Source organism: Centroberyx affinis, unplaced genomic scaffold, assembly GCF_046629955.1.
Source record: "Centroberyx affinis isolate AG114_WGS23_722 - 3 ecotype Tasmania unplaced genomic scaffold, CSIRO-AGI_Caff_v1 ptg001162l_1, whole genome shotgun sequence".
In the NCBI taxonomy this organism is placed as follows: Eukaryota; Metazoa; Chordata; class Actinopteri; order Beryciformes; family Berycidae; genus Centroberyx; species Centroberyx affinis.
In genome coordinates, this window is record NW_027279693.1 from 446,522 (window position 1) to 470,522 (window position 24,001).

The 24,001-nt window shown below is 38.8% G+C and overlaps 1 protein-coding gene across 1 annotated transcript; it reads left to right on the top strand.

Moving 5' to 3' along the window:
* Positions 1–102: 102 nt before the first annotated feature.
* On the top strand, positions 103–24,001 carry mtx1b (metaxin 1b). Its single transcript, XM_071524177.1, has 8 exons — positions 103–197; positions 8,242–8,311; positions 9,732–9,811; positions 12,496–12,588; positions 14,335–14,517; positions 17,765–17,841; positions 20,589–20,746; positions 22,751–24,001. The coding sequence occupies exons 1-8, from the start codon at positions 117–119 to the stop codon at positions 22,960–22,962; spliced, it is 954 nt and encodes a 317-aa protein (XP_071380278.1). The 5' UTR covers positions 103–116; the 3' UTR covers positions 22,963–24,001.

Sequence of the window (24,001 nt, forward strand, 5' to 3'; positions counted from 1 at the left end):
TCCGTGGATCTGAACTCAACTTTGGCTCTGAGGAGTTCTGTCACAATGCAGAAGAAGAACAACACTACTGAACTGCGAAGAGCTTCCGGTATGAAAGTTCATTACTTCAGAGTAACATGGCGGCGCCGTTGGAGCTGTATTGCTGGAAAGGAGACTGGGGTTTACCTTCCATAGATACGGACTCGCTGACCGTCCTGGTAAGACAGCACACAGGGACGGAGGAGGAGATGTAGATGTATGGAGTAAACACTGGAAAGTAGTTTGTTCTCTCTGAGCAGCAGTGACAGGGATGCTGTGACCTAGACAGGTGATGCTAACGATAGCTAGCGCCACTCTCCGGCAGCCGTTATTACGAATGTTAAAGCGGCTAACGTAACAGCTGCTGGCAGTACTGGTAGTGTAGCTGATGTAACAGCAGCTGGCAAGATGGTTAATACAATTAAATAGAAAATAAAGTGATGCTCAAACAAGCAAGAGTGAAGTTATTTTCCAGTCTTGTTATATTTCAACATTGTAATTACTTAAAATAAGAATTATCAACACAAGTTTGAACCCAAGTTTAGCAGCGTCAAACATCTTTAGTGAACAAGCAATACAAAAAAACAACAACACAAAAACAAGCATGACAGTTGTGGGAATGCAGTCCTGTATGGCACTGATTTACCTATAGTATGGGCAAAATAACAGCTGTTGGAAATAAAGTGCTGCTTTAATTTAAGAAAATCCACAACAAATGTCAAGTAATTTAGAAAATATGAATGTCTAGTGATATACAGTACATGTCAAGTAGCTTGGACTGACTGTCAGTGGTGGAAAGTAAGTACATTTACTCCAGTACTGTACTTAAGTACAATTTTGAGGTACTTGTACTTTACTTGAGTATTTCCATTTTATGCTACTTTGTACTTATACTCCACTACATTTTAGAGGGAAACATTGTACTTTTTACTCTATTACATTTATTTCACAGCCATAGTTACTAGTTACTTTTCAGATCAATATTTTATATTTAAAACATTTGATCATCTTTATAAAATAACTATAAAATAGCATTGTTATAGATTAGACTACCCAAAGGTATAGCTAAATTGTAGATTAACTTCACATTGACAACTTTAACATGCTGCTTACATGTACATGTATGTCAATAAATCAGTATTCATATTCCAATAATTTATGAAAAATATAACTCTCTAAATGGGGACAGTTTGCATGATGAGTACGTTTACTTTGATACTCTAAGTACATTTTGCTGCCAATACTTATGTACTTTTACTTAAGATTTTGAATGCATTTTGCCGGCCTGGTGACACTGTCAACCAGTATACGATTAAGTGTGCCTCACCTTTTCAAAGATAATCACAACTTAAAAGACCTTTTGTCGGCCTCACCGGACTAAAATATGTACAGCGCCTTTCAAAAGGAGTGAATTTAGATGAGATCATGAAGGATTCTTAGAAGGAGCATAGATTGTTTCCGGCGGTCTTACCCCGCCGCATAGGCAGGCCCCACAGCCCTTATAGGACTTGTCAAATGTTCCTTTAGAACAATACACAGATCAGCTAAGAAATTACAATTATAAACTTCAAGCAATCCTTCAATTCTCAATATGGGTTTATAGGAGCAGAGAAACTACTCACCGGAGTTCCTCTCAACTCCTGTTGGGATCCTGTTTGTGACGCCAATTGATGAATAATTTTGTAATAAAAACAAGTTTGCCGTCCGTAAACTGTTTAAATGAAGGCTATTTAAAAGCTAAGCTGAAAAGATACGTTTTTAACAGTCGTTTGAAAATGCATACAGAGCCCGCCTCTCTATTCTTTGGGAGGGTGGTCCACAGTTTAGGAGCATAGTTAAAAAGCATAGTCTGTTGCTTTGTCCTTGTGTATCTCATTAGATAGATAGTACATGGTGGTAGATTTGACCTCCTTTGTGAGCTGTGAGCACTAGCAAAAGCTGTTGTTATTTTCTATTGTTGGCCACTCATAGTAGGCACTGCTACTTGTGCGTGGCTTTCAGATTCTGATATGGCAGTACCCACCCTAACCCGTAAATGAAAATTCTGTCATCATCTACTCACCCTCATGCCAGTTGAAACACAGGTGAAGTTTGGTTGTCCACATAACACACAGGGAGGTTGTCAGCACAACTCTTTCTTCCTTCTTCAAAACAACTGAAGTCAGTGGGGTCCAGTTCTTTAGGGTTCCCAAAAGAGCAAAAAAAGATGATAAAATGACTCCATACAGCTCGTGCAGCATAATCCATAATTTGCAAGATTATTTAGCGTAAATCACAGCTGTTGTTTTTGACAGCGTTCACGCTTGGTTAGTATATATTGAAATTTGATCCAACTGTGGGAGAAATTACACTATGGGAGAACACCAACAGAACGGAATGAATATTTGGAGTCCCCCCGGGAGAACTGTGAGGGTTGGCAAGGGCTTCTAGCTAGCTTTATTATTAGGAATTTGTTGTATTTGTCTTTCTTTTCTTACAACTTTCCTCCATCGTTGTTGTTGCTATGACTTCCTCGGTCTGTGGCCACTAGCCTCATCTTGATAGCCACAGCCAAGCTCACTGCTAGTCACGCCCATATAACACACCCACAGCAAATGGGACTCACCCCCAAAATGTCCCCAACGTTATTGAAAAGCTCATTTCAGGCAAATGGGGAGATTTAGGCGTGAATCACAGGGCCACACACAGACATATAGTAATGTAGAATATTGTTTTATTTATTGTTATTTTAATGTGAAAAATGTTGAATATTGCAGCTGTAAAAAGGTCTGCAGATAGGGTGGCTCAGAGGTCTCAGGTAGTAGGATAAAGGAGATCTCTACCAACATTTAGGAGGATTTACTATGTATCTACTACCTCCTTAGACCTCGTAAATGTAGGTAGAGGACTCCTTTATCCTACTACCGTAGACCTCCTAAATGTTGGTAGAGGACTCCTTTATCCTACTACCTTAGACCTCCTAAATGTTGATAGAGGACTCCTTTATCCTACTACCTTAGACCTCCTAAATGTTGATAGAGGAATACTTTATCCTACTACCTTAGACCTCCTAAATGTTGATAGAGGACTCCTTTATCCTACTACCTTAGACCTCCTAAATGTTGATAGAGGACTCCTTTATCCTACTACCCTAGACCTCCTAAATGTTGATAGAGGAATACTTTATCCTACTACCTTAGACCTCCTAAATGTTGATAGAGGACTCCTTTATCCTACTACCTTAGACCTCCTACATGTTGATAGAGGAATACTTTATCCTACTAAGTAACAATGACGTTTTGGCTTCAAATCCGTCTTTACAAAAAAAAATAGTCTGCAGACAACATATTTTCAAATTAAATTGTACACAATACCAAAAATGACCATAATCTATAATATGATATAGATATGTGATATGGCACAGCTGGCTAAATGTAAAAGCAATGTGCTACTGCAAAAGGTAAATTGAATAGATTTGTTATTAGTAATCTCTATAATATTGCAGAGGAGCGTGTCAATAACTTCTCTAGCCCTGTTTTGAATTGACTGAGAACAACAGCAAATGTCAGTGTACTTTTTTTTCAAAATTTCAGATTATTGATCTCTTAATTCTAACATGGTATTAGTCCAGATTCCAAACATTTCCAGCAATTGGAGAAAATTAGATTTTGGAAAATATGATCACAGCAAACTTCTTTTGTTGATTTGCAAAATGCAAACAGGAAGTGCTCGCACACTGCACTCATCTAATTCATTAACCACATATTTGATTTGTGTAGAAACAAATCAAACTTCAACAAAACAACTTCACAACTTGGTTGAGGTCAGACATTATTTTAACACTTGCTCAATATTATTATAATATACTTAGAATTTATGACCTATTGCAAACAGAAAAATGAGTATAATCAAACCCAGATAAACACTCATCAGATGTATAGTGCAAAGTAAACACTGAGATGTTCCCAATGAGCTCATTCAGCTAGAAGTTTACAGCAGGTCTAAACATCAGCTGAGCCCAGATGTGCTCTTACATTGAAATCATCCATATACAGATGCTAGGTCTAGAACTTTTCTAACAGTGTGGAGGGCTGTTGGCTATAGGCTGACTCTTTGTCTGGCCTTAGATGGATTGGCCTGTTATCACACTGTTGTTTCTGTTTAGCCCTCAGCATGTTCAGCTCCCTCCACGCCCGACCGCAGCTGTCTAAACAGCATCTCCGCCACCCAACTAACAAAACCATCCACTGGGGGGAGAAAACAACACAGGGCTCAGATTTGTTGTTTTATTTGTAAAGTGAGCCCATTCATTGGCCGAATGTCTAAAGTTAAAGGAATCCAAATTTACGCTAAAACACTTTAACACAGTGATTCTCAACCTTTTTCATATCAAGGACCCCTAATATAGTCCACATTAGAGCCACAGACCCCCCATTTGATGAGATTTTGTCTCTCGGAGCCAAATCTGAGAATGTTCTTGTTAGATATGATTTTGTCCAGAATTCCATGACTATCTGTATTGTAGGTAGAGAGATAACAGAGAAACTATGATCAAAATAGTCTTTCTTCTACATTCTCTAATTGTGTTAAGTTCTTGTAAATGAAATAATGCTGAAGTTTAACAATTCATCAGTTTGCTGACCCCCTGGAACCCCCTCAAGGACCCGACGCCAAGTTGAGAACCACTGCTTTAACACACTTTATAACAGCTATTGGCAATATAGCTTGCATCCCTGGGTCTATTTTGCGGTTTGGATAACTGGCCAAACGTAGACGATGTGACGTCATGTTGAGATATTCCCAGTGCCGCTACAACAGATTGCAACTACAATAACTGTGTAATTTAGAATGATAGATGGAGTTTGATAGTGGAAAATGTTCCAGCGATCTGAAACATTAACGGTAAAGGTTTTGGTGTCAGTCCCTCAGGGAGGCAACAAGTTCACGGTCCTTTTCTGGGGGCTGTCGAAGGGCAACACCAAAACAGTAAATCACAGCCTAGTTACATCTAGTTTTAATAAATGATCATATTCACAGCAGTGAAATGGGCCTTTAATCACAAAATAGCTACTGGAATGTAGGGCTGAACAATTAATCAAAATTTTATCAAAATCGCAATATGGCCTACTGCAATTTTCAAATCGCAGGAGGCGCAATATTTGTTAAAGGTGAAATGTGTCAAAATACCATTTTAAAGGAAATATTGTGGTGCTGCAGAGATGTCCTGGCCTACACATCATATTCTACAGACTTAAGAAAACATCTTTGTTTGGTACAGATCCCCGGAAAAATCACACCATAATCGTTTCAATACGTTTTTCAGTGAAAATGAGAATAATGATGTAAAAATGATCATTCCCTCTAATATCGCAAATCATATCGCAATTGCAATATCAGTCAAAATAATCGCAATTAGATGTTTTTTCAAAATCGTTCAGCCCTACTGGAATGCATTGAATATCACAGATTGATGATATCTCTCTATCTCATTCTGAAATGAATTGACTGTGCTGGTGATGTGTAGAAACACTGTAACCGAACAGAGCTGTAATAAGCTTATTTTCCATGTTCCATCAGGTCATACTCTTCATCAATCTATGCATACCCTACATTTACTCTACCAAGTAAATTCTGGATTGGAACTGTAGTACACTGGTCCTGCGTGCAGGCATTTAGGGGTTAGCACTGCATGTTATTCTATCAGTAAATGGTGTGTAGTAGTTACTGGCAGCCATACAGGAATTCACTGCAGACACACTGCAGCCTCACAATTATAGGGGCTCACTGTGTCTCTCTGAAACCACTGACTATATCCCATAATTTAAACTTTTTCAACCTCTGTGATTTACACAACGCACGCAATAGAGTAGGTAAAGATCACATACTGCCTAAAAGGAATTTCACCATGCCAGTGTTGCCACAGGCCTCTCTCATTTGCTTTTTAAGCATAAGCTCTACTAATGAGGATCCATACGTTCTTAAATTGACACCGCATACGAACCCTGCTCAGGCCTTTAAATCTGAGAATTTGAAAGGCTACAACTGCGAGAAACCCTTAGACCAGCAAAATCTTTTCATCATTGTCCTTTTTTTTTTTTTTTTTTTTACGATGGAAAAGGGATTCAAATGCGTATAGCAAAAATCCACAAGCAGGCCCTGGCCAGTTTTCAGTGGTAGGAAATAATTGGGGGTTTTGAGTGTTCCTAAAGATAAACAGCAGGAGTGGAGTCAGGTGTCCAAACCCACCTCTCTTTTACTTGATTCAGAAAGAAGCTGTAGACCAGGGATAAACAACCATGCGCTATGGAGGGCCAATGCAGGCTTTCATTCCAACCAAACACTACAGCAGGTGATGAGTCCCTCCTCTCTGGTTGATGGTGTGCTAATCGGTGAAATCACCTGCTGTAGTCTTTGGTTGGACTGAAAACCTGCGTACAGTCTGCATAAGTAAAGTCATGCCGCATTTTCCAAAATCAGAGTTTGAAGTGTTATACAGGCATTTTGACAGTGTTCTGAAGAGGGATGTCTTCTGTCCACAGTGTCAGGAGACAAGTTTTCTGTAAGGTGTCAGAGATTTAGCCACTAAGCTCAACTCATTTTAATCAAAAGCCCTATTCGCACCGGAATAATATGGCATGAAGTGATTTGTAGTAATTGCGGAGCTCGTCTGTGATTTTAATCCCATGCAAATCTGTCATGTCTGTAATTTGATTATGTGAATCATGTGCAAATTATCCCATCATTTGGTGAAGACAGGTCCCCTGCTAATAGCCTACTAATTGTAACGAATCAAACCCTTAAGTCGGACTTTGTTTTTGGCAGGCGATTTCTTTTTCTTCTTATTTTAAACATGTGATTTCTATCTTGCTCCTGTCATGAAAAATGGAGCCAGTACTGGAATCTTTAGAGGAGGGTTCTGAATGCATTTTCGTCACAAACGTCAAGCTTTGCTTGCTAAGGAAGCGATGAATTAATTGTAAATGTATATGTCAGTTAATTTCATTATTCCATGCAAATGTTTTTCAGGAAATGCAGAAATTGGAAGTAATTCAGTAATTCCATGAGGATTAAAGCCCCAAATAAAATGTCACCCAAATTCCCTCTTTGACATTATCCATCTCTTTGTCACTTCACTATATCACGCTCAGCTGGCTCTTAAGTCTGTGTAGCTGTTATAAAATGTAGAGGTACGCATTCTCACGGCATTTTCGTTTTTGATAACTTCAGATTTTTTTTTTGTGGAAAGTGGCGTATGTATAGTTGCATACTTTCTGTGTGTACATATCGTTCATACATCTGGCCACAGATGTAAACAGCCTATAGGTTGAATTTCTATTATGTATATTTCAATCGAAAATAGAGATGCATTGATTAGAAAATGTTGCGGATTATTACTTTAAGTCATATTTACATCTTCAGTCCAAACTTTGCGAAATTCTTTTGCCTGTGTGCACCCCTTGTTCTTGACAGTGATCGACATGGAGAAGGCTATGATTTTTTTTTTTTTTTTTTTTTTATTTTATTTATTTTTTTTAAGAACATCTGAAAGCTTGTCACACTACAGTGCATCAGTCCCCCAGTGGAAACTTGCCAACATTCCCTATGGCAAGGAGGGTATCTGTGATAGATTTTTTTCTACCTTTTAATTTTCCTGACAAGTCGGAAAGAGGGGGCCTGTGTACCTCAGAAAGACCGCCTTAAGACTTGTTCCATCATAATTTTCCCAGTCTCTTCTCAACTACCACCCATAGTGCTGGTTCAAATCACAACGTTTGCCCTTTGAATATCTCTCATTCCACAGCTCACACTGAGTCGGCCTACATCTTTAAACCAGGCAGAACTGGTTGCGTCTTTTCATCAGACCTCGAATGTCATAAAGTTTTATGTTAACAAGCAATAAGTGGAAAAACGTATTTCTTGCCTCATCAGCATAAAGCTCAGTTGGCTGTATGCCTGTGGCAGTGTCCACCTTGGTCTTGTTAAGGCTAGATAATCCTGGATAATACTGACTTTTACTCCTTAGCGAGATTCCTGTCTTTGAAGGAGATGCCTCCACCTTGAAGGGGAATTCATGTAGACACTTGCTGGCTTTAAAGTCCTAATGAACAATATAATCCAGTGTTATGTCAGGAAAAGCCTAATTCCTGCAGCCTGTGTGGTCAAGACACAATTTCATAAATAGGCCTAAAAGCAATGCGGTGGAAAGTGGTGACTCTTTTTTAAACATCTGTATCTCTCTTGCAGGCGTATTCTAAGTTTGCTGGTGCTCCACTCAGAATTCACAAGATCACCAACCCCTGGAGAAGCCCCACAGGTGAGTCCTTAGGGATCAGTATACCCCTCCTTCCCCCCAAAAAACAAACAAACAATAAAAACCCAATGCATTTCCCTCCTGGTAAACATAAACATATGACTCTTTTAACAGTCTACCTAAAGGACTTGCAAAACTGAGCCTGGAAGACCATGGAAGTGGAAGGTTATGATGTAACCATTGTTCTCTGAGTGAAGAGACTAGACTCCACCCAGTTAAATAGTCAGATAAATATTTTATATATGTACAAATACTGCTGTGCAGCACAGTATCAGAATGAAAAATCTTCTACATACAATTTGTATGTAATTCTTGTTTTTCATGATTTAGCATTAGAATCACACATAATACCCAGTCTTTAATAAGGAAGAAGCTGTATTGGTATAACAGGGGCCGGTTGCACAAAACACCTTAAGTTTTCTCCTCAAGTATGACATCTCCTTAGCTGAGGGACTTACTTAAGGGTGTTGCACAGAATCCCTTAAAAGGTTTCCTTAGTTAAGGAAAAACGTTAAGGCATTTACTGCATTGAAAGAGATTTTACAGCGGTAAAATTCTACAGTTTCCATGGAGACCGTTTGTTTGCTTGCACTTGCACTTGTGATACCTGTTATCGCCTCACCTGTTATCGTCTCACATAGTTGGCCTATAGATAGTAAAAAAAAATGGCAAAAGAAAAAAAGACAAGAACACCAAATTGGTCAGAGGAGGAAAAGATTATACTTCTGGAGGAATACAATAAAAGAAAGCACATACTAAAAAGTAAATTTGATCCGCAAATAACAGCAAACAGAAAACAACGAATGTGGGAGGAAATTGCAACGAAAATTAATTCAAGAAGTCTGGTGAAGAGGTTCATCCAAGAGGTCCAAAAAAAATATGACAACTTCTTCATTTATCGCCATAAGCTTGGCCATGTTGCAGTTAAGATAGAGTCAGAGGTACCTTACGTTTTTTTCCTTACTTTGGTTGCTAAGGTCTTTTGTGCAACGGTTTAACTAACTTTAAGGGACTCCTTAAGTATAAGACCCAGATAAGGAGAAAACCTTAATACTTAAGTGAACATTTTAAGGAAACCTTAAGGAGAAGACTTAAGGGTGTTTTGTGCAACCGATTTTATTTTAAGGAAACCATAACTCAGACTTTAAGGAAAATCTTAACTTAAGGTGTTTTGTACAACCGGCCCCAGGAGCCCAATTCCCAATGTTAATCCAGTGCTATGTTATATAGCCTCTGAAATGGCATTTAGACAATGGGACATTAGAATGGGACATTAGAATCAGTTCAGGTTAAGGGTGTCCCATAGACAACCAGTGTAGTATTGATCAATTCTACAATAAATATGTAATCAATCATACTGCATCGTGGCTAACTAACTACTCCAAAGATCTTATTATTAATCACCTTTGGGTTCTTGTTTCAGGAACCTTGCCTGCTTTGAAAACCAGAGAGGAAGGCAGTGTTTCAAAGCCCAACAATATCATCATCCACCTCAGAAAACAGGTAAATGGTGTTTTTGAGTCTGTGTTGATGATCAACACATGATCAACAAGTCACCAGAAGTCCATTCATTTCCTATAGAGCTGAGCAGCCATGGACATTTGGTGGCTCTACAGCCAGTCAGGTTTCCATGCTTCCATGTTCCCTAACAATGTGATTTCGTCTCATGAGCAATAGCTCCACCTGGCCAGCGCAAACTAGACGAGAAGTTCATTACGGCTATTCAAAGCTTCCCAGTTCTCCATAACTTTATATTTGAAAGACTACAAGAGTAAACATCTCATAACTGATGCTTAGAAAACGGTTGTGTCCATTGTTGGGGTCGATGGTAAGCTCTGAAGTCATTTTATTGAGAAAAAAAACTACATAGATGCAATTAGGGCTGGACGATAATTCAATATTATCGTTTATCGTCTTTCAGTGGGATTATATTGTGATGGTATGGTGATTTTGGGATATCGAGACGCACAATTCTGCTGTCTGAACTGATGAGAACAAGCTCATTTTATTTAGAAACTCAGACAAAATAAAGTATGGTAGGAATATTATGTGAAAATTTCAGTTTAGTTTGACATCACACCAAACATTACCATTCGGATCAATATGATGAACATTAATTTGATTATTTAACATGATTTTGCTTATGTGAGCCATATCATCATATATACCGATATCGAAAAAAATCCTTATTATCATGATATTGATTTCAACCATATCGTCCAGCCCTAGATGCAATTGGAGCCTCTCCCACTGCCCAGAATAATGATGTTCAAACATAAACGATGTATGTGAAGAGGCCTTAGTGAGCTAAATAGGGGTGTAGTGATTAAATCAGTTTGATTCAGTTCCAGTTCTAGAGGCAAAGTTTTGATGCATCATAAAACTTTACATTTTGACCATGGTTCAGCTGAATTTGATTAAGTTTGATTGATAATTGCTGGCGTGAGCTGGTCATTTTGATCCACTCCCCTCTCTTTTCTGCAGAAACGGGCCAAATATATGTTGAAATGGTTTTGACGGTAGTGCACATATATGGCATACAATAAATTCATGCTGATTAATTCCAATATTATAGATTGATCAGGGATGCACATTTAAAAAAAAAAATCTTGATCAAATTGATCAAGATTTTTTTTTTTACTCACTGTTAGTTAACGATCACATATTGATGTTTGTTAGGCCCAAATATGTTACAACGCGATGTGTGATGCATCAATGAGAATTAGGATTTAATTTGTTTCCTATGGTGTCATCAGTGTGTCATTTTGTTATGTGCTTAAACATTCTTCCTTGAGATTTATACCCTAAGTAAACACTTTGACATCAGAAAATAAGGATCAAGTTGTTCTTGACTGATGCTGATCTGTATTGAAGGAGAGACCTTTTAAGAAAAGAATTCCGGTTATTGGTGTTGTGGAAAACTCTATGATTTGTGGGTCACTGGCTGTAGGGAGGTCATGTGAGGTTTATGGGTTATGGTAGTGACTTTCATTGAGTTTCTTGACACGACAATTGCTTGACAAATTTATTTTTATAAGTCTATGAACTGTAGCAAACAGACAACCTAGATATCTCTGTTTTGGATTAAGGGGAATATCTATGTCATCAGGCTTTGTATATCCCTACATGGTATGAAAGCTGAATGTAAAGAGTATATTATGTATAAATGTAACTCGTCTGAAATAGTTTCTCAGATGTACAGACCAGTAAAAGTTTTATTTGGAGTTTTAGCAATAGGTTTTATTACTGTGGTTTAAGATAGAGGTTTGTAATTTTTGAGACTTGGCCACAATTTATATGGGTAGTGGTTATTGGCACATTGTTCAGATGGTAATATGCCTTGGCAAAGAGGTATAGGAATGAAGGTTGAGTAAAGGACAAATTCGGCTTAAATTTGAAGGCTATATGGCCTTGATGTTCTTTATTAAATAGTCATTTTTTCAAGTCTTTTTACTAAATAAAGACTAGGTCTGCAACAACTACAACTTGTCATTGAGGTTAATGGAAACTGTGGAAAGTTGACTGGATGCCTTCGAGTCAGTGGCACATCCAACCCGCCCACTGGTGCATCAAGGTAAATTTTTCAAGTGCACCTAGGAGAATAGGAGCTTGACAAGTACACTATTTTCACAGTTTTCTGAAATATTCTATACCCGACATAACTAAAGAGTTAAGTTTTAGTTTTCTTTGGAACCCTGGCTGTGATTATTTCTTTAGGGACTGTTTGGAATATTATCTGTGATGTGTGTATATATATGTATATATACGGTTTCGAGAGAGAGAGCATGAAAGAAAGGAGAGGTCCTTTTGTGAAAGGATGCTATTTATCATTAGTTAATTGTAGTTTGTACATCTTAAAGAGCGCCTAAAATCAAATTTCATGATTTGACCCTGTTTGAGTTGCTCATTCACAAGTATCATACAGTCACATACGGTTGTCATCACAGGTAATATAGCATCCCCACTCACACAAACATATACACACTTATCACACATACACACACACACACACACACATACACAACAAAACAGAACAAAATAAAAACAAAAACAGGGTTCCTTAAAATGTATGGATGCTGGGTGATTGTGATTTTGCGGCTCCACTCAATCTACAGAGCTTCGTAAATTGAGCTCCATATCTTGTGAAATTGTCCCTAAGCATTGTGTTATATTGTCATTTCTTTCAGAAATACAACGCTGACTATGACCTCTCAGCCAAGGAGGGGGCAGACACTCTGGCTTTTGTGTCTCTACTGGAGGAGAAACTGCTGCCTGCTTTGGTAAGACATTATGTGAACGTCTGTAGACTAACAAGCTTGTGCCCCATGCTATGTAACAGACACGTTAAAGGGAAGCTGAGGAGAAATGCATTTTTTGCCTTTTTTTGTGGTGCTAAAAATATCAAAGCCCCTGGGTCCTTTCAGTGTGTGCCAGTGGGAGGAGGAGGAGGAGGCCCTCCTGCGGTTTCAGGAACGCTTTCAAGTCATTGAAAAAGAGGAAAGCAACACCGCAATGTCTCGCAATGGACCTCATCACCTTTCTGAATTCCCTCTCCTGACATGCCCTTCCAGGCACAGTAGTGTAGTTTTCGACAAGGTCAATAATGGCAGTTGGTAATGCAGAGATTTTTGTTTTGCTCATAGACGCACAGAAAAATAATTATACTGTTGTAAGTTGTACAGTATCCCAGTCTTATGTTCCATGATTGTTTTGTGATTAGAGTAATCAAAGTAAGCATTCTTGGCATTCTCCCTACACATACAAATCATGGGAAATAGGTTGGGTCATGGTAAAACGCCTCCTTATTTGTATAGGAAGTTTACTGGTTTTGGCCCCGAGGAGAATCGTCTTAAGATTACTGTGACCAACCCGTGTAGCATTTCCTGTATTAAAGTGTCTGGCTTCCTGTGTAAAAGAGGGGATAAAGAAATAAAGGACAGGCGTCGTCTTTGAGGGAAAGAGATGCATCTGGAAACAAGCGGAAGAGTCTGAACACCTTCACCGACCCTTTGGCTAAAGCCCCCTGGGAGGAGACAATTAGGGATTCATCAATGAGAAAATAAACCTCTTACAAATGCATTTTCATGTTTAATAGTAAAATAGAAAGTTCTAAACAAAATGGAATATACTTAACAGTTAATAGTTAATCAACCATAAACAAATTGGAGCAGATATTACACTTTTCTCACTTTTTGTAAGTAGAGTTATTTGTATTACTGTGCGACTATAACTATAATATATAACAATAATAATTTTGATTTTTATTATTTTGTACTGCTGCTATCAGTGGATTCGCTGCCATGCTTGCCACCTGTTTTGATGACTTCCACAATTGGTGATGCCAAGAGGAAGATGCCAGAGCCTAGGGCTGGGCATATCATGATAATCATAATGTCCTACATGTATTTAGCACTAGGAAGCAGATGTGCCTGGTTTTTCCCAGTCGGCATACTGATGGTAAATCCGATATGACATGAATGCTACATATGGGTCGGAGGATGGGACATCGCTGCGTTTGTTAACTTACAGAGAAGAATTTTGGTTGGAATACTTTTTGTAAATAAATTTGTTTTGTAACCAGCAGTCTGTCAAATTCAGTATTGTATATTGCAGGTAATCATTTGTGTGTCCTCCTGTCTAGGGATGGAACGATAAATCGAAATTCAATATATCGCAATACGAAAATGTGACAATATTTATCATGGGGCAGAAAAATTAATCGCGATATTTACTGAATCGCGATATTTACTGAATTACCTAAATTATATTATTTGTACTTTGTAATGAAATTTTTAAATTGCTGGTTACATTCTAGCAAGCCCATAACATTGCTAGAAAGATTTGTGGGTCAGAAATAAACATAATTCATACTTTGTCATCATTGAACTTTTATTTATTGCATCGTATCGTGAATGTATCGAATCGTGAACCCTGTATCGCGTATCGAAATCGTGAGATAAGCATATTGTCCCATCCCCAGTCTCTATACCTCACATGTTCCAATCTAATTGTTTTCCTTCCCCCAGATTTACACCCAGTGGGTGGACTCTAAAAACTATGTGGACGTGACGCGGCGCTGGTACGCCGAGAACATCTCTTTCCCCCTGAACTTCTTCCTGCCCAACCGCATGCGGAACCAGCAGCTGGAGAAGCTGAGGCTGGTCAGGGGAGAGGACATGCTGGAGCCAGGGGAGCAACTGGAAAAGGAGGTGAGGATCCCATCTGCTCCAGCTGAAACAATGGGGAAACGTGTCAAAAACAGGGTTCCTGCACAGGGCTGGAAAATTACGGAAAATGAATTTGATCATTTCCAATTCTCAATAAGTCTGGAAACTTACTGGTGCGTAGATACTACATATTTTATGTAGCTGTGGAACCACTCTCTGTCATTGTGATATGTTGTGATGTGTTATTGGTAAGAATAATTCTCAGCTGTAGAGAGTAGTGGCCTAGTTTAGAGTCATATTGCCCAGCCACTATCAGCATATGTCATAATGAAAAGTGACCATAACTTTCAAATCCAGACAAGAAATGAATGGTTGGAAATAGTATGGAATATTGTAATGGGAAAATGTGTAGGAACTCTGGCAAAGACAGTAGACCACCAGGGCTAATTTATTCTTTATTGTATCTTTTATTGACTTAATCTATTTTAAAAAATATACATATATTTGCTAACAAACTAGGTGCAGATGTGTCATGGGAGCCATCTCTATGCTAGAACGCTAAATGCTAAGCTAGTTAGCATGAAGAGAGTGAAACATTTTAATTATTGTTTAAAAAGAGATGAGCACTCAGATGTCTACTCAAAGTGCAAAAGCTGTATAATATTCTGGCAGTTTCTCAATCATGAGACAGACGTGCCTGTTAAACCATTTTACAGTTATAAAGCCTCTTGATCAGTGTACTACTAAGGTTTTGGATACATGGAAGGGCAATAGGAGAGGCCAAGTACTCTTTAAAGTATACCTGCTGTTCAAAAGAGACTGCGGACATTAATAGCTACGTCACATTGACCTGGCTTTGACCAGTTATGTTAGAATAGAGATTATGCAATCTCGGAACCCATCGTCTGAGAGACGACGTCTCATATGCAGATATCTGTTTATAGAGATTAGCCGAAATGTCGTCTGGACCTAAAAAAACTTGTGAAACAATCCGGTCGTAGACGTCGTCTCTCAACTCCAACTCCATTCTCGCGTCTCAAGTTGCTAATCGGACTGTAAACAATGACCGGCGCACGGAAGAGGAAGTCTTGGCCCGGATGTCCGCTGGCTACACCGGAAACCCTGAAATATTGGCCGTCGCCTCCAGAGTCTAATCGTCGTCAGACCGATAGACGATGGGTTCCGAGATTGGAGATTATGTAACACAAGAAAGGCCATGCTGCCCTCAATTGACAGCTGTTTTGAATTTTAGCATTGAAATATAAAGGTGTCAAAAACCCAAGAACTCCCAAGTCTATCCTTGTGTCCTTGTGGAGAGTTCTTCCCAAGTAGTTCCCAAGAACAGACTTCTCAAGAACACGTCACATGATCAATTAAGATACACAGCTGTTCATTTTCACACGTAGACTATATAGACTATATACCGTATTTCTTCTAATAGTGGCCGGTAGTCAATTAAAAGCCGGGTCTCCGATAATGGCCGGGGCCGTGGTCGACACGAACAAATGAAGGCCGGCCCCAAATACAAACAAAAAACAAAAAAAACGGCTACCTAACAAACCCCAACAGAAGCAGATCAGAAAACAAGGAGGCTTTGTACTAAAATATGAGCAAATATACTTATCAAACAGAGGGAATTAGAAATAAAGCCCTGTCTCTAATATAAGCCTGCTTCCAATAAAGGCCTGGTGCCCTCTGCAGTTGAGGTAAATAAAGGCCCGGGCCAATATTAGAGGAAATAACGGTAGCTCTGCTTGGACGTGATGCTACAATGAATCTTGGGGCTTCTCGTTCATTCTCGTCTGCCAATTCACCATCTGATGCATCTTTATTTGGCAAGGCAACTTCCAGGATTCTTATCCGTCCTTCATCCTTGTGTTCTTTTGTTTTTGGAATTGTACTTCAGACATTCGATATTTCGCCAAACTTGTCATGGAGGACACAAGAACGGACAAGAACGCAAATGAGAAAGATCCACAGTTTTACCTACTTTCTGTACTACCCGGTGGCATTCGATGTTCAAAACCTCGCAAACAAATATTTAGAATTACATTGATCTCCTTCAAGTGATGGCTTGTTGGCCTTCTCTTAGACTTCCAAAATCCACTGGCCCTCTGTTAAAGAAAGTAACATGAGTGCATTCATTTTATGCATGGTTAGTCCTGACAGTGTTGGTGCATTGAGCTACATTGTACCTCACTGTGAGCCAAGTCAGCTGAAACAAGTTTGTACCATTCACTGAATTTCAATTGATTGAAAGTGGCAGATGGCAATTACCACAAGTCTATCAATTATCTCTCTACCTCCCTATTGGCCAAGGCTTGCTCTTAAAGGGGCGGTAACTTAATAAAAACTTAATCCCACAAAGCCAAAATACACTCTGTTGTCACAACATATAATAAGTGGGTCAGATGGTCAATTACCTGGGCGACCACATTTTAGTGAAGGGGTTTTTAGAAGAGATGGACGGTGAGTTGAAGGGGAATCCTGCTAAAATAGATTTTTAGGTTGTTATTCTGCAAAACTTCCAAAGATTGTTTTGTTGTTTTGTTTTATGAGTTTTGAGTTAAATGTAGTTCTATGTCATATCATGTGTTGCATTCCATGAGAAAATTGTAATTCTCAAACACATATTGAGCCTCTAGAATTATGGGGAAAAAAAGCTTAAACTGACAGTGCTCTGTTTTGATACTAATTTATAGAGTTATAATGGAGACTTATGCATGTTGGAAACAACGCATATCATATTCTTATGTACCATAAAACCACGATGGAGACTTTTACCTGTTAGAAACAACACATATCATATTCTTATGTACCAACTAATGGACATACAACCACGATGGAGAATTATTCATGTTAGAATCAACACGTACGATATTCTAATATCTAATCTAATCTAACTAATGGTCATACAACTATGATGGATAGTTATGGGACAAACGGCGAGTATGGAAGTTGTCGTCGACAGATATTTTACAAACATTTCAGAACATCCAAAGCGACTTTTCAACTGTTGTGCAATGAGATTGAACCACTCGTTAGGCGGCTACATTATTGTTTATTTAATAGATGTTTTTCTACTGGTATTTTCTGCTTAATTTCAAGCAAGTGTAAAAACCCTGCAATATTGAGGAAATTTGAAACAAATAGCCATTTCCATTCAGCTTTTCTAATTAAATACAGCAGAAGTCACATACTTTTACAGAAACCCAGCTACCGAGGCAGTTGAATGCTTTTTCAGTGTAGATACCAGTAACCATGTGAGTGTTTTGCATTTCCTCCACAGCTCTATCATGACGCCTTGGAGTGTATGACTCTGCTGTCTCAACGCCTTGGCTCTCACAAGTTCTTCTTTGGTGATTCGTAAGTGTCTTCAACACTCAAACAGCAGTGAGCGTGAACATGTTTCCCGACTCCCCACATGGTGACATGGAGAAATGCAAATATAGCCGCAAACAGTCATTACAATTTTATGCATCGCAATTAGATGGTAACTATATTTAAAACTGATGACTTTGGCGGATTATAATATAGCTGCGTGCCATGATTGTAGGGCTTGAAACGCAAAGACACACACAAGCATATGAAAGTCTAATAGCATACAATCTGAATACAGATTCAAGAAATAATTTCCCATGACACCCTATTTAATTCCAAACAGGTTATTGGCGGAAAAACTGAATACATTTAGCTTATGCATGTAGTTTGGTGGACAAAAGCTTGATTTGTCATTATAGAAAACAACAATAGAACATTTCAGTGGCAGTTTTGCAACCACAGGTGGAATGGTTGCCTGACATATTGCCCTTTGAAAAATTACCAATTTACCCTGATGGTGGTGCCATTCAACAAGACCAAATGTGGTCTGACGCAATCTTTGGGGCCCCTTGCAAATGGGTAGGCCTATGTGAAGTATGGTTGGTGTAACATTAAGCAATTTGGAAATATGCCTCAATTCTCTTGTATGTCATGGCCACATGGTTGAAAATTTATAAATTCTGTGATGCAGAAAAGATGTAGGCAGTTGAAATATGCTATGTGTAAAATTTTGTGGCGATTAAGACAACTTTCTAGGAGAAATTTAAAAAAAATAGTTGCTGCGCTATGGAGCGTGACCAAATGTGGTCTACCACACTTTGGGGTCCAAACCCGGAACATGTATCTGAAGTTAAAGGAGGGGTATCATTTGCTTTTTCAGCAATTTTATATATTTGCCTGGTGTCTATAAAATACATCTGTTCATTTTTTTTCGTTAAAAATCGTTTAGTTACAGCTTTAGCTATTCACTTCCTAGTGTTTGTTTCCCACCTACAAGAAAATAGGTCGTTTTACATAAGCTGCTCTGATTGGCAGGCCATTCTGGAAGGCCCACCCTCTTCTTAGCGCGGATTGGTCAATTTCAGACAGTCCAGTGTCTACATAGAAACCGGAGCAAAATCTGACTGGCTTGTACAAGGGGGCGTGTTTTATAGTTGGTGACTGTGGAGAAACGGCACAGTAACATGATTCAATTTTTTTACTGTGATTACTTCACACCTCCAAGTACCAAAATCACCATAAATACTAAGAATTGCTACATCCTAGGATACCCCCCCTTTAACTTGCTCTAGCAATAACCACTCAGGACTTATGCCTCACTTCCTGTTTGTGGGTCTTTGCTGTCAATTTAATTTGTGCACCACGGCCAAATAGTTTGGATTTTCTAAACTCGTCAAATGGCGGAAAAACTATAATGGCAGAAATGAAAGCTAAAAATGAAAAAGATAAGTAAAGTCTAATGAGTAGAGACTAGGGCTAGAGACGACACTTTACTGTATCACAGTAGCCTTATCGGACCATTCACTTTTACTTAGAACTACTGAATGATCACATCCACACCACAACAATATTTTCCAGATATATCCACTTTTAGACTGGTTGTTATATATTTAGACATTATTTGAGTGTAGACACCTCTCTACTGGACCTCCGTGATGGGGCCAAACATGGCTGATATGGTTTTTCAACTATGAAGCCGCTATACTTTTCAAAGACTGAAAACATATCCAGGATTGAAATTGACTCCTACCGTTCCAGAACATTATTCTGAAAGTCAGATTTAGAATTTTTTTTTATTTTCTGATAATTAGCCTGTTTCAGTTGTAGATGTAAAAGATCATAATTTTGGCTCACGGTCATAAAGGTGTCATGGAAATATGGAATCGCCCATGGTGAAAATGTGTATGAACTCTCTAAATTTAATGTGTTCATAGTGTATCTTTTTTGTCTTTTCCCCCCTTGTTTTTAACAGATTTTTTTTTTTTTTACTTTGTGGTGAAACTGTAAAAAGGTGCTTTGTAAATAAATGTCAGTGGTGGAAGAAGAACTCTGATCCTTTATATGACATCATTAGATTATTAATACTGAAGCATCAGTGTGTAAGCAGCATGTTACTGTTGTAGCTGCTGGAGGTGGAGCTAGTTTGAACTACTTTATATACAGTTAGCTAGTTTAGTCCAGTGGTTCCCAACCTAGGGGTCGGGCCCCTCCAAAGGGTCACCAGATAAATCTGAGGGGTCGTGAGATGATTAATGGGAGAGGAAAGAAGAAAAAACAAAGTTCTGATACACAAATCTGTTTTCAGTTTTTGGACTTTTTCTCTAATCTTTGATTTTTGCTGAAATATTGGATCATTTGAACATTTATTGAAATGAAACCATGTGAGGTTTAGAGGGAAAAATCACTATTTGGTGGAGCTGTTAACAACTCATAGACATCTGAAATGTGACCCGACTACACACTGCTTTTTGTAAGACGTCAAAAGCCAAAAAGGTTGGAAACCACTGGTTTCATCTTTAACAATGTGTTGTATTTTAAAAGCTTGTTATATTATCCATTGTGTCAAATCTCCATCTGAAAAGTAACTAAAGCTGTCAAATAAATGTAGTGGAGTAGAAAGTACAATATTTCCCTCTGAAATGTAGTGGAGTGGAAGTATAAAGTAGCATCAAATGGAAATACTCAAGTAAAGTACAAGTATCTCAAAATTGTACTTAAGTACAGTACTTGAATAAATGTACATAGTTACTTTCCACCACTGATAAATGTGACTTGCCTTTTTGTATTTCCAGTCCATCCTCATTGGATGCCTATGTGTTCGGCCACCTAGCTCCCCTGCTGAAGATCAAGCTGCCTAATGGGAAGCTTCAGCAGCATCTCAACTCCCTGGAAAACCTGAGGAACTTCTGCTCCAACATCCTGCTGCTATACTTTCCATCAACAGGCCATGGTGAGGCTTCAAACACACTCCGCTGCTCCAATGCAAATGATGTTGAGAAATGCCTTACACGGGGTTCCCAGTGCTCATGGAATTTCTGGAATATCATGGAATCTTGAGATGCGTATTAAAGACAGGGAAAGTTAGGATATCTCTCTGATAAATGCTGGTGGGAAATCTGGGAATGTCAGGGAATTTTACAAATGGGCTACTTTCTAGGAATGTAGCAGAATGTATTTACCAACTTGTTTCATACATTAATTTTATTAGCTGGGGTGACTTTTTTTGAAAAGTCATGGAATGTTACATCAGGGTCCTGTTTACATGGCCTTTTGATCTGATTATTTAAAGGTGCTTATTTTTTAGGTGAGAGAGGCCATTATGTGAGTCAAATGCTTTGCACTTAAAGCTGCACTAGGCAACTTAACATGTTGGCTGATAATCCGAATTACAGCCAGAGGTAACTGAACTTCAATACCCAGAAATCCTGTCAAGTGTCATCAGTAAACTTTATACCACAGGATGCCAAATGGACGAGAGAGGCAAAAGGTCTAACACTGGTGAGTCCAGCTTTCTCTGGATGGTGCTGTTTAGGACAGTGGTTCTCAACTTGGGGTCCGGGGGCCACCAGGGGTCCTTGAGAGGGTTCCAGGGGGTCCCCAGCAAATTGCTGAATTGTTAAACATCACCCATTATTTCATTTACGAGAAGTTAACAATCAGAGAATGTAGACGAATGACTGTTTTGATCGTAGTTTCTCTGTTATCTCTCTACCTACAATACAGATAGTCATGGTACTCTGAACAAAATCATATCTAACAATAAAAATGTTCTCAGATTTGGATCAGAGAGAAAACTATCTCATCAAATGAGGGTCCGTGGCTCTAATGTGGACTACATTAGGGGTCCTTGATATGAAAAAGGTTGAGAATCACTGCTTTAGGAGACACTTTTGGATTTCCCTCTTAAATCTCACTTTTAAATTTTGATTGGTCAAGATTTCCCACCAATGACCATACGACACCATTGTTTAATTTGGGCAAATGTGGTGAATCCAAAGTGTCTCAATTGGTAGGGAAGGCCCACTTCCTGATTTAGGCCGATAAGACGGCTGCATTTTTACACAAAAACCTTGACTAGTGCAGCTTTAAAGAAAAGTAGCAGGTACAAGCGCTCCCCAGTCAAGTTGTGACATCTGTTCTCCGACCAGTGGTGGAAGAAGTACTGAGCTCTTTTACTTAAGTAAAAGTAGCAATACAACAATGTAAAGATACTCCATTACAAGTAAAAGTCCTGCATTCAAAATCTTACTTAAGTAAAAGTACATAAGTATTGGCAGCAAAATGTACTTAGAGTATCAAAGTAAACGTACTCATTATGCAAACTGTCCCCATTTAGAGAGATATTTTTCATTCATTCATTTTTCATTTCATTTTTTTTATTTCTAAACCGTGCCCTCGGATTCACAATCCGTGCAAACAGATTTGTAAACTGTGCGAACAGATTTGTAAACCGTTTCACAATCCGTTCGCATAAATGCTAAATTACACATAAAAGCTGTGAAACTCCAAAAACACAAACCTGAATCAATTTAACTAATTTCACTATCGTTAAATCTGCCGTTAAATCTAGATAACATTGAACTTACTTTGTGGATGTGGTCACCGTGGTCCATGCAAGGCAGGTTACAGGTGCATGTAACCGTGCGAACGGATTTGTAAACCTTTGTAAAATTCTGTAAAAATCTGATGGCACGGTTTAGAAATCCGTTCGCACAGTTTACAAATCTGTTCGCACAGATTGTTTTTTTTTCTACCATGTGACCCCAGAGGGGCTTCATATAGTGGAGTATAAATACAAAGTAGCATAAAATGGAAATACTCAAGTAAAGTACAAGTACCTCAAAATTGTACTTAAGTACAGTACTTGAGTAAATGTACTTAGTTACTTTCCACCACTGTCTCCAACTCCAACTTTGTCAGATGCCGTTTACCTGCCTCGTCATGTCTCTTTCAGACAACCCAAGCCGCAAACCACCCGCCCACGCAGACGGCAGCGACTTCGACAACGAGCCCCATAAAAGACGCAACCAGATCCTGTCGGCGCTGTTTGCGTTCGGAGCCATGCTGGGCTACGCCGTCTTAACGGGCATCGTCAGCATCGAGCGCGTCCAGCCCGGGGAAGCTCTACCTGCACCGAGCCACGCCGAGGACGAAGAAGAGGACTGAGATACTCCCGATTCATTGTTCGATAGGGGATATGAATGCTCTCACACATATTTCACGTGCTTTGTAAGATGAACAATAGGGGGAGGATGGCATCGCATTCCTCAATATCTCCACCACCAATAATGCGATAAACTTTTGTTATCAGCGCAGCTAATCACGCCAAGTAGGTGGTCTCTCTTTTATTGTGTTTACAAAGTTTTTGTTATTTCTTTATTCCAGGGCAGTATACCATTCATTACCGCTGAATCCTCCAGGACTATTAATGTAATAGAAGAATGGTATACTTTTCCTTGCGGAGATTTATGCGGATGGCGATGGAGGGTGAGGGAATGAGCCTTTCTTGTAATGTTTTGTCGGGTTTCACTTTGGCAAACAGGATTTTGACTTGATTTCAGGTCATTAATAGTAAAAATGTTGAACCATCTCTCACGTATTTCGGATTCTCTTTGTGTTTGCTAACATTCCTATTTTCTCAAGTTCTTTGTAAAATGTGGTCCGGCAGTAAATCTTGCCTCATATCTGGTGAGACGCTTCAAAGTCAACTTCACCCCTAGCCTACCCTGACATTGACTTGATGCATAGTGTACTAGATTATACAGTATGTAACCAGCAGGTAAGACTTTATTACCATACTGACTCCAGTGTCGCAGTTTTGAGATTCCGAGAATACTTTCGGACCTTTTCTAAAAGACAGGAGACAGACATGTTAACAGTGATTGATGTTGCACACAGTCAACACAGGTTCTCACCGTTGCCAGCAATGTTAAAAAACCTTCTGTCGCCCATAACTCTTTTGTGTTTCAACATAATGTATAACACAATACAGGTGTTGTCACTGACATAGCTTTCTGCTTCTGTTGTCAGATGATAAAAACGTGATTTGATCGAGGGTCACAAAATGCTAACTGGCTAACCAAGGCTAACAGTAAATTCTGGGGCCGGATTCACAAACCCTTCTTAAAAAAAAAAATCTTCTCAAGTGCCATTTTTTTCTTAACTTTAGTCTTAAGAAAAAAAAATAGGAAAAAATGATATTCTC

Excerpts from the sequence above, each read along its gene's own strand:
- mtx1b (XM_071524177.1), top strand. The coding sequence starts at position 117 with ATGGCGGCGCCGTTGGAGCTGTATTGCTGGAAAGGAGACTGGGGTTTA. Across the intron at positions 8,312-9,731 it reads CCCCTGGAGAAGCCCCACAG|GAACCTTGCCTGCTTTGAAA; the intron begins GTGAGTCCTTAG and ends TTCTTGTTTCAG. Across the intron at positions 17,842-20,588 it reads AAGTTCTTCTTTGGTGATTC|TCCATCCTCATTGGATGCCT; the intron begins GTAAGTGTCTTC and ends TTGTATTTCCAG.